Source organism: Vipera berus (genome assembly GCF_964194415.1).
Source record: "Vipera berus genome assembly, chromosome: 2".
Lineage (NCBI taxonomy): Eukaryota > Metazoa > Chordata > Lepidosauria > Squamata > Viperidae > Vipera > Vipera berus.
Window position 1 is genome coordinate 144807304 of NC_138203.1, and position 13078 is coordinate 144820381.

Sequence of the window (13078 nt, forward strand, 5' to 3'; positions counted from 1 at the left end):
ACAACGGAGAATCTTGTTATTATCAAATGATCAGGGGGTATACCTGGGTCCTTCCACAATTGGGCAAAGGCCATCCTTGCCGCTGTTGAGGCATGAACAAATATATACCAATCTCTTTTGTCAATATTGTCTGGTCTTATACCCAAAAAGTAGAGGTCTGGCTGCATAGGGAAGCTCACGCTGGTTATTTCCAACAGCCACTGTTGAATTTTTCTCCAATATCGTCTGGCATATAAACAGGTCCACCATTGGTGGAAGAAGGTGCCCTTGGCCGAGCAACATTTCCAGCATCTGTCAGAAGATCCTGGAAACATTTTAGCGATTCTAACAGTGTGGAGATACCAACGGTAGATCATTTTATAGAAATTTTCCTTAAAGGAGGAAGATAGAGTCAGTTTCATGGTCTTATTCCATAAGTTCTGCCACATATCAAGCTTTATTGTCCTCCCGATATTTCTCCCCCAGGCAATCATCGTGTCTTTTACAATCTCTTCCTCAATGAAACTGGACAGTAGAAGATTGTATACGTTAGAGATAAATTTCCTTTGACTACCCAAGAGGAGTTTATCGATTGATTGTAATTGAAGAGTGATACCATACTCTTGTTTGTCTCTGGCGGTTCTAGTTTGTATTTGGGCATAGGACCACCAATCTATGTTGCATCCTCTAATTTGAAGATCAGCTCTGGATCTAAGTCTCCCACCTTCATCCAACAAGTCACCATAGGTCCAATTTCTCTTTATGCTGTGTACAGTCGGGAGGGTCACCGCTTCTAGTGGAGATACCGATTTGGGGATCTGTGTATACACTTGTTTTTTAACCACCTCCCAAACCCTTTGCAAATTTCCTCTAATGTAATGAGTGGTAAAATACTTAGATTGCTTATCCTTCTGTGGCCATAAAAAGGAATGCCAACCTCGCTGCAAATCATACCCTTCAAGTGTCAAAATAAGTTTCCTTTTTTTATTTTTTATTTTTTAATTCCATTTATATCCCGCCCTTCTCCGAAGACTCAGGGCGGCTTACAAACTTAGCAGTAGCCTTCATTCTATGTATATGCCTGCTTATTAGGGCTTTTTCACACACACAAGCGGCATTATTACAAAGTCAGCTTAATTGCCCCCAACAATCTGGGTCCTCATTTTACCTACCTCGGAAGGATGGAAGGCTGAGTCAACCTTGAGCCTGGTGGGATGCGAACCTGCACTAATTGCAGGCAGCTGGTGTTACTTAAGGAGGCATTAGCCCACTGCTCCACCAAGGCTCCTTGAAAGGGTCACCCAATCTTTTATCCAAACTAAGGAAGATAATAAAGCTCCCACATAGGGAGCCCCAAGCCACCTTTTGTTTTATGCTCCTGCAACATCTTCCTTTTTATATGAGGTTTTTTCCCTCGCCAGATAAATTTACCCAAAATTTCATCTAATTTCCTAAAAAAAAAAATTCCCCAATCTTGCAGGGGCCATTTGGAATAAAAAGATCCATTTCGGTAGGATATGAGCTTTTATCGCGGCAATTCTACCCAAGAGCGAGATCTGTATATGCCGCCATCTATCAAAGTCATTTGCTGTATCTACTAACAGTTTTGAATAATTAAGCTCTTTGATGGTGGAGCACTTGTTTGTCAACCAAACACCCAAATATTTAATTTTTTTAACACAATCCCCATAATATTTTGGATCTGTTCCTTTTGAATATAGGACAATTTTTTTGTTAGCATTTTAGTTTTATCCTTATTAATTTTTAATCCCGCTACCTCTCCATAGTTATCCAATTTTACAAGTAGTTTTGGCCCTGTAGTCAGAGGATCTTCTAATATAAAAACCAAATCGTCAGCGAATGCTTGAAGTTTATATTCCTCCCCTTTAACTTTTAAGCCCTTAATTTCCGAATCCTGTCTAATCGTCTGAAGAAATGGTTCCAGAGTTAAGATAAAAAGCAGTGGTGAAAGAGGGCATCCTTATCTAGTACTTACAAATCTGTATCTCCTCTGATATTAATCCGTTGAGCAGCAACCTTGCCGACTGCTTAGCATAGATAGCTTGAACTGCCTTTGTAAATTGGGAACCAAAGCCCATCACTTCCAATTGTTGTATTATAAAGTTCCAGTTGACTCTATCAAAGGCCTTTTGAGCATCCAGAAAGATCATTACCATAGATTTGTCTGGATGGGTCTCATAGTATTCTAAGGCATTCAGTACTACTCTTAAGTTATCCCTCGGATGCCTGTGGGGTAAAAAACCATTCTGCTCTTGGTGGATGAAACGGGACAAAAACACCCAATGCCTCTCAGCTAAAATTGTCGCAAAAATCTTAATAGTCCACATTCAGGAGCGAGATTGGTCTATAGTTCTGAATCAAAGTTCTGTCGGTATCAGGTTTCGGGATTAGGGAAATATAGGCCTCTGTCCAGGACCGGGGTATCTTGGATTCTATTAGGACCTCATTGAATAGGTCCTTCATTTGTAAATTAATTACCGGTAAGTCAAAAATCTCTTTATAAGATTCACTAGGGATTCCATCCGGTCCTGGGGTCTTACCACCTGCCTGTTTCCTAACAGCTACTGCAATTTCCCCGCTGGTAATTTCTGTGTTTAGAATTTCTTTACAAGAATCAGGGATTGCCTCAATCTGCAAATTCTGGAGATAGCTCCTGACCTTATCTCCCTGGTAAATTTCCTGGCTATAGAGAGAGGAGTAAAACTCTTGCGCCACCTTTGCTTTTTGTTCTGTTGTACCGACCAAATTGCCTGTGGAATCTCTAAGCATTTCAATCTTCCTAGATTCTGTTTCTTTCCTTAATCTGTAAGATAACCACCAGCCAGGTTTATTGGCATACTCGAATTGCGTTTGTCTACACTTCCGAATTTTATTCATCAAATCTTTTTGATCTAAAATAGATAAGTCATATCTAATCAGATCTATTTTCTCTTTAGTCAAATTATTAGATGGATCTAAACGTAGCTCCTCCTCAACTGTCTCCAGTTCGGCCAGTAACTTTATCCATTCTGCCTTTTCTTTTTTCCATTTAGCAGCTGTATATTTTATTACCAGTCCCCTGACAACAGCTTTGGCCGTGTCCCAAATATTTTGGAGAGATGTATCTTCTTTTTTATTTTCGGGGGGAAAAAGCCTGATTCTTTTTTAATCATGTTTATAAATCCCTCGTCTTTCATTATCTCAGCCCTCATAGACCATCTCATTCTTCTGGTGGACCCCTTCCATTCTACTATCAAAGGATGGTGGTCTGCCAGCTGATCAGCACTTCTTCTAGGCTCAGCAGAAGTGCCAGGATCAGTGCTGCTTTCCAGCTGATTGGTGCTTCTTCAGGGCTCAGCAAAACCACCAGGATCAGTGCCGAGCTCCAGCTGGGGCCTGGCACTGATCCTGGCGCTTCCACTGAGCCCTGACAGCCCCAAAGAAACGCCGATCAGCTGGAAAGCGGCACTGATCCTGGCACTTCCGCTGAGCCCTGACAGCCCTGCAGCTCCAGCCATCTTGCTCAGGCTTGTGCGGTGCTGCCACCGGTTCAGCTCATTCCCCTCCCCCGCTACCACTTTTCTAGGATGGTTGCGTACCACCTGCCAGGTGCCAATGTACCACAGGTGGTACCCGTACCACTGGTTGAAAAGCCCTGCCTTAGTGTGTTTTGCTTTCTCTGTCTCTTAACCATGCAAGAACCATCTGTCTGCAAGAGAGACCCTTATTAGTTGAGAATGTTCCTTCAGTGAAGCAGGAAAAGTATTTCTGTTCATTTATTGAGACATAACAGAACAAGCCGGGTAAGGTATGAGACTAGGTGTTATCAGAAGCTATAATTTATACGGGAAGGATATCACAGTTTCATGAAACAGAGTTTTATTCAATCTGGAAAATTTGCTTCCTAAAACGTGGTGCTAGTGAAAGGAATTCTCAAGATGATTTTATTTCTATATGCCATTAATACAGCAGCCAGTGTTTAGAAACACCCTGGCTGCTTACGGGTTTGTTTGCTTTTTATCACAACCTCTTATTACTTTTGCCCTTCCCTTATAGCTGTCCTTCTTTGGGCAATTTTTTCAACTCAAATTGGCTCAGCTTCCTCACCATGCTGAATGTTTCATCTGACTTTGCCTTATTCACAGATGGACCCAGATGCTCTTAGTATACAATAATGATTGCCAGATGTTGCTTAGATATTTAATCTACTATATCCTTGGGAATTTATCCAGCTACAAGCTCCCAGCGCCTTCCTCTGCCCCTGGGATTAGCTTGTTCTCAGCCGGGAAGCTACTTAACATGGAGAAAAGTTTGAACAGAAAATAGGGCGATGGAGGGCTTAGAGAAAGGAAGCTTGTTCTGTTCCTCCTTTGTGGTCTTAAGGAATAACCGAGCCTCTCGTTCCCAGGGTGGCCCAGGCTTATGTGAATCAAAGGAAGCTGGACCACGAGGTGAAGACATTGCAGATCCAAGCTGCTCAGTTTGCCAAGCAAACAGGCCAGTGGATCAGCATGGTAGAAAACTTCAATCAAGCTCTGAAGGTGAGCACAGTGCCTGTATGAATGGCAGTGATTCATATATTATGCAGCCTCTTCTAGGGCAACCTTAAAGGACTGGGCTGGGCTCAGTGAGTGTGGATAAGGGGAATCACAGGTGGGTTCAGCATATACAGAGCCATGGGGTCACAGATACGAAAGAAGAGGCAACTCCAGAAGGGGAAAGAAATAGCAAGCATTTCCACAAGAAGGTCTCTCCCTGGCCTGTCATTTATAACCTCTTTAATATGAATTATGCTATAATTTCTATTTCAAAAATCTAATGCAACATGCCCATTTAAAATTGCACCTTGACTGGGCACGGATCAGCAACCTGGTGGACTTCTGGGACATCTGAGAAGAGCAGGTGTAGTTCAGTGGCGGGATTCAAATAGGTGAGCAACCGGTTCTCTGTGTGGATGCCGCTTCCAGAAGTCCATTCTGGGCCTGGGCAACGAAAAATTACCTACCGGTTCTGCCGAACTGGTGCAAACTGGCTGAATCCCACCACTGGTGTAGTTACATTTTTATTTAAAGCTCACTGTCAGCCACTCAGTATCAAAAACAATGCTAACTTGATCTCTCAAACCTATTTCTTTTTTCAAGCTGTGATTAATCCTGAGTGTAATGGGAGAGCGCCATCTACTGGTCATAGGCTGCTCGCTCAAGATATTGATTCTGTAAAAAGGACAAAAGGGGTTTGCATTTGTGGAATTTGTATCTGTACATTCTTCATCCTAAATGGCAGGGAGGGAGAGGATGGATGGATGTGGTCTAATAGATAAGGAAATGAAAGATTGTTTGAGCCTTGTAGTGTATTTAATGAAAGAGATAAGGGGCTAAAAAGGTCTGTTAAAATGGTAAATTGTTTTCTGTACATTATCCTTGAGTTTCATCTAAACTTATTTTAAGTGCAAGAGCAGAAGGATCCTCTAGAAAATTAGATCCAGGCATGCTTGGCTTTGAGAAGCCAAAGAACAGCTGTTTGATCCTGACTTTGCTCTCTGGGCAGGAAATTGGTGATGTCGAGAACTGGGCACGGAGTATCGAGATGGATATGCGGACCATTGCCACTGCTCTGGAATATGTTTACAAAGGGCAACTGCAGCCTTCCACATCCTGATCCAGAGGCCGGATTCTCTCGGTCACCGGAATTGCTTGGGCTCCATCTCTCATGCTACATTGCCAACTGAAGGTATATCATGGCAGAGTCCTTCCTCTTCCTCTACTTCGGTGACTGTTCTTTTGCAGCACCGAGTAAGCTCCCCACCACCACTCCAGCCCATCTAGACGGCATATAAGAGTTGCCGTTGGGCCTTTTGCGTTGACTTGTGCTTTGGCTGAGTATCCATGGGCAGTCTCTGGCTGGGAGGAATCATGAAGCAGCCTGACACGGGAATGCACATACCTACGGGAAGGAAAAGAAGCCATGCTTTTTCCATGTAAGATGGACCAGTCTGTGCTATGAAGGTAGAATGAAATAAAAACAGGTGGCTTAACGACAAGTCTTGATGTGAGTCATTGGAGGGGGTGTTGGTTCTATCGACCGCTTAACCCCATCTGGGTGAATGTGAAGAAGGATGGAAAGCTGCCTTCTCTTACTCAGACAGAGGAATGGGCTGGAGATGGGAGAACCTTAGTGTGGCTGGAGCTTATTCTCACAAGGTCACCCAGCCTGGCCTCTTCATCCTCTTTTAATTTTCAAATCTTTCCCCTGATGTTTTGCAAGCCTTAAACAAAGGTACCCTTCTTGGATTTAATTTGTCCTAATCTCTCCTAACTCGGCATGTGCTGCATACTTGGGTAAGAGGGGTGTGACATGGAATGCCAAAAGGGTTCAGCTTCCATTTCTAAAGCGTTGCCTCTCCCTTCATTAGCTTTGTGGTAGAGGAGGCTGGATATTTTAATACGGTCCAGGAATATCCTCCTTTCAAGGAATTTGCCCATATTCCCCTGGTTCCACAGATGGGTTGCCTTTAGTCTGTTCAGTTCTGTCTCTGGCTTGAGTGGGCTCCAGCTAGCAAGTCTTCTGCTTCTCTTTTCCTGACCTAGTGTACATTCCATCTGCGTGTGTAGCTGCAAGAATTGGGGAGCTTTTGAGTAAACAATAATGATGCTAATTATTTATGAAAGTTGTTTTCTGCCCATCTCGCCACAATCATAAGAGTTCTTGTTGCATTTCTTACAACAGTACTGAGACTCCCAAGCCTAGGGCAGAGTTTGACTGTGAAATTTTAAATAATTTATTTTCCTTTGTTCCTTATGACATCTTCTGTACCTTTTGGCTTAACCAGGCCTTTTGTTACATCATGGGTCTTTCTAATTATCAGATCAAGGCACCTTTATATGGAAACACTTTCCACAAGCGCTTCATTTGGAGATCAGGAAACCACACGTCTTGAGTGTTTTTGTGCATCAGCTTTCGTATCTGAATGCAAATGCTTTCTGCCCAGACCGTACAGGTAGTCCTCAACTTATGACCACAACTGAGCCCAAAATTTATATTGTTAATTGAGTTTTGCCTCATTTTACAACCTACATTGCCACCATTGTTAAGTGAATCACTGCAGTTGTTAAGTTAGTAACTTGGTTGTTAAATGAATCTAGCTTCCCCATTGACTTTACTTGTCAGAAGATCCCAAACTCATATGACCCCGGGACACTGCAACCATCGTAAATTAGAGTCAGTTTGCCAAGCATCCGAATTTTGATCAGATGACCGTGGGGATGCTGCAGCAGATGTAAGGGTGAAAAATGGCCATAAGTCTTTTTTCCCCCAGTGCCGTTGTAACTTTGAATGGTCACGAAATGAACTGTTGTAAGTCGAGGACTCCCTGTATTGCTCGTTCTAAAAGAAGCAGTGAAAAATGGAGTCTTGGCCTTCTGCCCCAAAGATGAGTTAGAAATCCTTTTCAATCGTAGGTTCACATTTGATTTCAACTGCTGGGCTTAAGTTCCCAATATGCCTTCTCTTAAATGTGTTTGTGTCCTGCCTGATTATTTTTACAAATAACTCAAGGCAGTGAACATACTTAGCACACCTTCCTCCACTTATTCTCTTCCTAACAGCAAGCCTGTGAGGGGTTGGGCTGAGAGAGAGTGAATAGACAAGGTTCATCCAGCCAGCTTTCATGGCTAAGGCAAAACTAGAACTCACCAGCACCTGCTTTCTGGTCTGGGGCCATAATCACTAGACCAAGCTATTCGTAAATTAATTGTGAGCCCTGAGGCAAGAAAATTATTATTTTTTCTTTTTCTTCTTTTCATCTTTTCTTCTTCTCTCTTTTCATTCTTTTATTCATTTCTTAAGAAATATAAAAGTGAGAGATGGAAAAAAAAATAGAGTTAAATCTGTCAGTGTAAATGTAATTAATCGTTGAGAAACTTTTCACTGGTAAGAATATTTAGAATTTGGTGGGAGAAATAAACTAAAATAAGTACTGTAACAGGATTTATGATAAGGCAACCAAAATGACTAATAAGAAAAGAAATATTATACTAATATGATTATTATTCTTTAGGAATATTGGAAAAACTATATACTCAATTGTTATTTATCAAAACAATAAGAATTGTATTAACTCAGTGTTTGCAAAAAAGGATATTTTTAGGAAAGAGGAAATCAACCAGATTAACATATGGAACACAGATTATAGAAATTAATTGCTAAAGATTGGTCTACAAATGTAACCCAGACAACACACTGTTTACCAATTATTGAGTGATTTATGCCTTGTTAAAAAAATCAATAAAATATTTTTTTTAAAAAAGAAAATTAATTGGGATTTCCCCATGGCTATTTATTTATTCTCATTTCCTTCTATATTCCTTAATTCATTCAGTGGTAGGTGAAAAAGAGTTGGGACATATGGAGGAATCTAAACTGTGGGGACTCCCACTGCTTCCCTTCTTTGTAGCTGAAAAGCAGCAAGGGATGGATTTACTTTGCTTTTGTTTAGTTTTTAGTTCCAAGCAAGAAACTTAGATGATTTTCTTAAAGCACTTATGTCCACATATCAGCTGGAAAGACTCCCAGGGCAGCTTCTATATCAAGGGTCTTCAAACTTGGCCCTTTTATGACTTGTGGACTTCAACTCCCAGAATTCCTCAGCCAGCCATGCTGGCTGAGGAATTCTGGGAGTTGAAGTCCACAAGTCATAAAAGGGCCAGGTTTGAAGACCCCTGTTCTATATCAATAAAAAGAGAGTCCCTAATGTTATATTGACATTCAAAAAAGCAAACATGACAGCAAAAAAGACAAAAAAAATATCCACGACAGGAAAAAACATACTTGGAAACCAATTCTTAATGTATAGGGAACTCTATCGCTCCTTCAGCTATATCCCAGTAAAAGGTTGCTGAATGATTGTTTTTTTTTAATTGAAAAGTTTTATAAAAGTTACAATATTATCCCATCCCCAACCCACCCCTAAACCCCCCTCCCCCACTTCCCAAAGCTGATTACAGGGCTACAAATATAAAATAATCATAATCTAACTAACATTAACCAACTACCGTATATACTTGAGTATAAGCCGAATTTTTCAGCCCACTTTTTGGGCTGAAAAATTCCACTTCGGCTTATACTCCAGTCAACAAAAAAAACTTACCGAGGACTTGTGCGCGGCCGAGGCTTTGGTGCTTCCGGGATCGCCCGCACCTCTCCCAAGCCACCGCCGTCCGAGACCTGCCGAAGTTTGGGGAGGTTTGGGGAGGTGCGCGCGCACCTCCCCAAACTCCGCGCCTTGCCTGCCTGCTTCTTTCCGCAGCGGAAAGAAGCAGGCAGGCAGGGCGCGGAGGAACGGAGACTTGCCGACGTTTGGGGAGGTTTGGGCGCCTCCCCAAACCTCGGCAGGTCTCCGTTCCTCCGCGCAGACCTGCCGACGTTTGGGGAGGTTTGGGCGCCTCCCCAAACCTCCCCAAACGTCGGCAGGTCTCCGTTCCTCCTGCCGACCTTTGGGGAGGTTTGGGCGCCTCCCCAAACCTCCCCAAACCTCGGCAGGTCTCCGTTCCTCCTGCCGACCTTTGGGGAGGTTTGGGCGCCTCCCCAAACCTCGGCAGGTCTCCGTTCCTCCTGCCGACCTTTGGGGAGGTTTGGGCGCCTCCCCAAACCTCGGCAGGTCTCCGTTCCTCCTGCCGACCTTTGGGGAGGTTTGGGCGCCTCCCCAAACGTCCCCAAACCTCGGCAGGTCTCCGTTCCTGTTTGGGGAGGTTTGGGCGCCTCCCCAAACCTCCCCAAACCTCGGCAGGTCTCCGTTCCTCCGCGCAGACCTGCCGACCTTTGGGGAGGTTTGGGCGCCTCCCCAAACCTCGGCAGGTCTCCGTTCCTGTTTGGGGAGGTTTGGGCGCCTCCCCAAACCTCGGCAGGTCTCCGTTCCTCCGCGCAGACCTGCCGACCTTTGGGGAGGTTTGGGCGCCTCCCCAAACGTCCCCAAACCTCGGCAGGTCTCCGTTCCTGTTTGGGGAGGTTTGGGCGCCTCCCCAAACCTCGGCAGGTCTCCGTTCCTCCGCGCAGACCTGCCGACCTTTGGGGAGGTTTGGGCGCCTCCCCAAACGTCCCCAAACCTCGGCAGGTCTCCGTTCCTGTTTGGGGAGGTTTGGGCGCCTCCCCAAACCTCCCCAAACCTCGGCAGGTCTCCGTTCCTCCGCGCAGACCTGCCGACCTTTGGGGAGGTTTGGGCGCCTCCCCAAACGTCCCCAAACCTCGGCAGGTCTCCGTTCCTGTTTGGGGAGGTTTGGGCGCCTCCCCAAACGTCCCCAAACCTCGGCAGGTCTCCGTTCCTCCGCGCAGACCTGCCGACCTTTGGGGAGGTTTGGGCGCCTCCCCAAACCTCCCCAAACCTCGGCAGGTCTCCGTTCCTGTTTGGGGAGGTTTGGGCGCCTCCCCAAACCTCCCCAAACCTCGGCAGGTCTCCGTTCCTCCGCGCAGACCTGCCGACCTTTGGGGAGGTTTGGGCGCCTCCCCAAACGTCCCCAAACCTCGGCAGGTCTCCGTTCCTGTTTGGGGAGGTTTGAGCGCCTCCCCAAACCTCCCCAAACCTCGGCAGGTCTCCGTTCCTCCGCGCAGACCTGCCGACCTTTGGGGAGGTTTGGGCGCCTCCCCAAACGTCCCCAAACCTCGGCAGGTCTCCGTTCCTGTTTGGGGAGGTTTGGGCGCCTCCCCAAACGTCCCCAAACCTCGGCAGGTCTCCGTTCCTCCGCGCAGACCTGCCGACCTTTGGGGAGGTTTGGGCGCCTCCCCAAACCTCCCCAAACCTCGGCAGGTCTCCGTTCTTCCTGCCGACCTTTGGGGAGGTTTGGGCGCCTCCCCAAACCTCCCCAAACGTCGGCAGGTCTGCGCGGAGGAACGGAGACCTGCCGAGGTTTGGGGAGGTTTGGGGAGGCGCCCAAACCTCCCCAAACAGGAACGGAGACCTGCCGAGGTTTGGGGAGGTTTGGGGAGGCGCCCAAACCTCCCCAAAGGTCGGCAGGTCTGCGCGGAGGAACGGAGACCTGCCGAGGTTTGGGGAGGTTTGGGGAGGCGCCCAAACCTCCCCAAACAGGAACGGAGACCTGCCGAGGTTTGGGGAGGCGCCCAAACCTCCCCAAAGGTCGGCAGGTCTGCGCGGAGGAACGGAGACCTGCCGAGGTTTGGGGAGGTTTGGGGAGGCGCCCAAACCTCCCCAAACAGGAACGGAGACCTGCCGAGGTTTGGGGACGTTTGGGGAGGCGCCCAAACCTCCCCAAAGGTCGGCAGGTCTGCGCGGAGGAACGGAGACCTGCCGAGGTTTGGGGAGGCGCCCAAACCTCCCCAAAGGTCGGCAGGAGGAACGGAGACTTGCCGAGGTTTGGGGAGGTTTGGGGAGGCGCCCAAACCTCCCCAAAGGTCGGCAGGAGGAACGGAGACCTGCCGAGGTTTGGGGAGGTTTGGGGAGGCGCCCAAACCTCCCCAAAGGTCGGCAGGAGGAACGGAGACCTGCCGACGAGCCGCAGCCACACAGGGTATTCCTGTGTATTCAGGCTTGCAGAACGGCGGATCGGCTTATACTCGAGTCAATAACTTTTTCCAGTTTTGGGGGGTGAAATTGGGGGTCTCGGCTTATACTCGAGTCGGCTTATACTCAAGTATATACGGTATATAAATAACCAAATACATAATGCACTTTAACCCGTCTATAACATAATTACAAACATAACAATCTAAAATTTACTCATAAGCTAAATGGAACATTTTGGTCCCATATTTTTTCTGAATATAATCTATCCAACTTCTCCAAACCGAAATGTATGTATCTTGTGAATGATCCTTCAAGTAAGCAGAAATCTCAGCCATTTCTGCTAAATTTGACACTTTAAGGGTCCATTCCTCTATAGTAGGCAGGCAATCCTTCTTCCAATATTGAATGATTGTTGAGGGAGAGGCAAACCCAGTTGGAATTGACTTCTGAGTTATCTACCTTTCTTTCCCTTTCTCTGCTGATTAAATTGGATAACCTGAAATACTTGGGCATTTCAGTCATAGGTTTGTTTATTTATATCCCATCGTTATTTTTATAATGTGACAAAAAGGCACAATATGCTCCTTCCTCCTCCTATTTTCCCCTCAACAATGCCTCTGTGTGATGAGGTGGGCTGAGAGACAGGTCCAAAGTCACCCAGCTGGTTTTCATGGCTAAGGCGGGACTTAAACTCTCAACTTCTAGGCCACAAGCTCAGTATTCTTTCTTGGATTTAAAGATCTTTTTTTTCTTGCATAGCACCCTATAGAGCTGCAAAAATAGCAACCCTACTCTCCATTTTGTTAAGATATCTTGCCAGTAAGGGACTTTCACACATGGAGAATTCATAGCTGCTTTCTTTACTTGCATAAAGCTCAGCAGCTTAAGACTTCTTTAATTTAGAAGCTTCCTAACAAGTTGAACTAAAGGCCTTTTTCACTTCTAAGCTCTCTCTCTCTCTCTCTCTCTCTCTCTCTCTCTCTCTCCTGTTCTCTTCTGTTCTCTTCTGCAAAAGCATAAAATCCTTCTTAGGTTTTGTAAGAGGCCTGGATTTCATTTCTCTTTACCCCTCATCCTTGACATTATCAGCAATGAGTGAGACTCTGTAAATGTACTGCAGGTATTCCTTGACTTACGACCAAAATTCAGCTCAAAATTTCCATTGCTAAGCAAGACAGTTGTTAAGTGAGTTTTGCCCCTTTTTATGACCTGTTACTGCAGTTAAGGGAATCACTGCAGTTGTTAAGTTAGTAACAAGCTTGTTAAATGAATCTGGCTTCTCCATTGACTTTGCTTGTGTCAGAAGGTCGCAAAGGGGATTGCATGACCCCGGGACACTGCAAGCATCATAAATATGAGTCAGTTGCCAAGCATCCAGATTTTGGTCACGTGACCATGGGGATGCTGCAATGGTCATAAGTGTGAAAAATAGTCATAAAGTCACTTTTTCAGTGCCATTGTAACTTTGAACAGTGACAAAACAAATAGTTGCAAGTCAACAACTATCTATATACGGGTTGGCATACCGATCCTGAAGTGATGCTATGCAGCTCAACAGGAGTAAGTTACTGATATATCAATACTGGA

General features: G+C 45.5%; 1 protein-coding gene across 2 annotated transcripts in view; it reads left to right on the top strand.

Annotated features, from left to right (window-relative positions):
- The window catches only part of BLOC1S1 (biogenesis of lysosomal organelles complex 1 subunit 1), a 29014-nt gene that overhangs the window by 10529 nt on the left and 5407 nt on the right, over positions 1-13078 (top strand). The window contains exons 3-4 of one of the 2 annotated variants that reach the window (XR_014025475.1): positions 4388-4520; positions 5527-5709. Coding sequence is in view for 1 of the 2 variants with exons in the window: in XM_081320399.1 (XP_081176525.1) it covers positions 4388-4520; positions 5527-5637 (244 nt within the window). In the remaining variant the exon portion in view is untranslated. Of the gene's footprint in view, positions 1-4387; positions 4521-5526; positions 8246-13078 lie in introns of those variants that run through there. The other variant, XM_081320399.1, reaches the window with a different exon arrangement.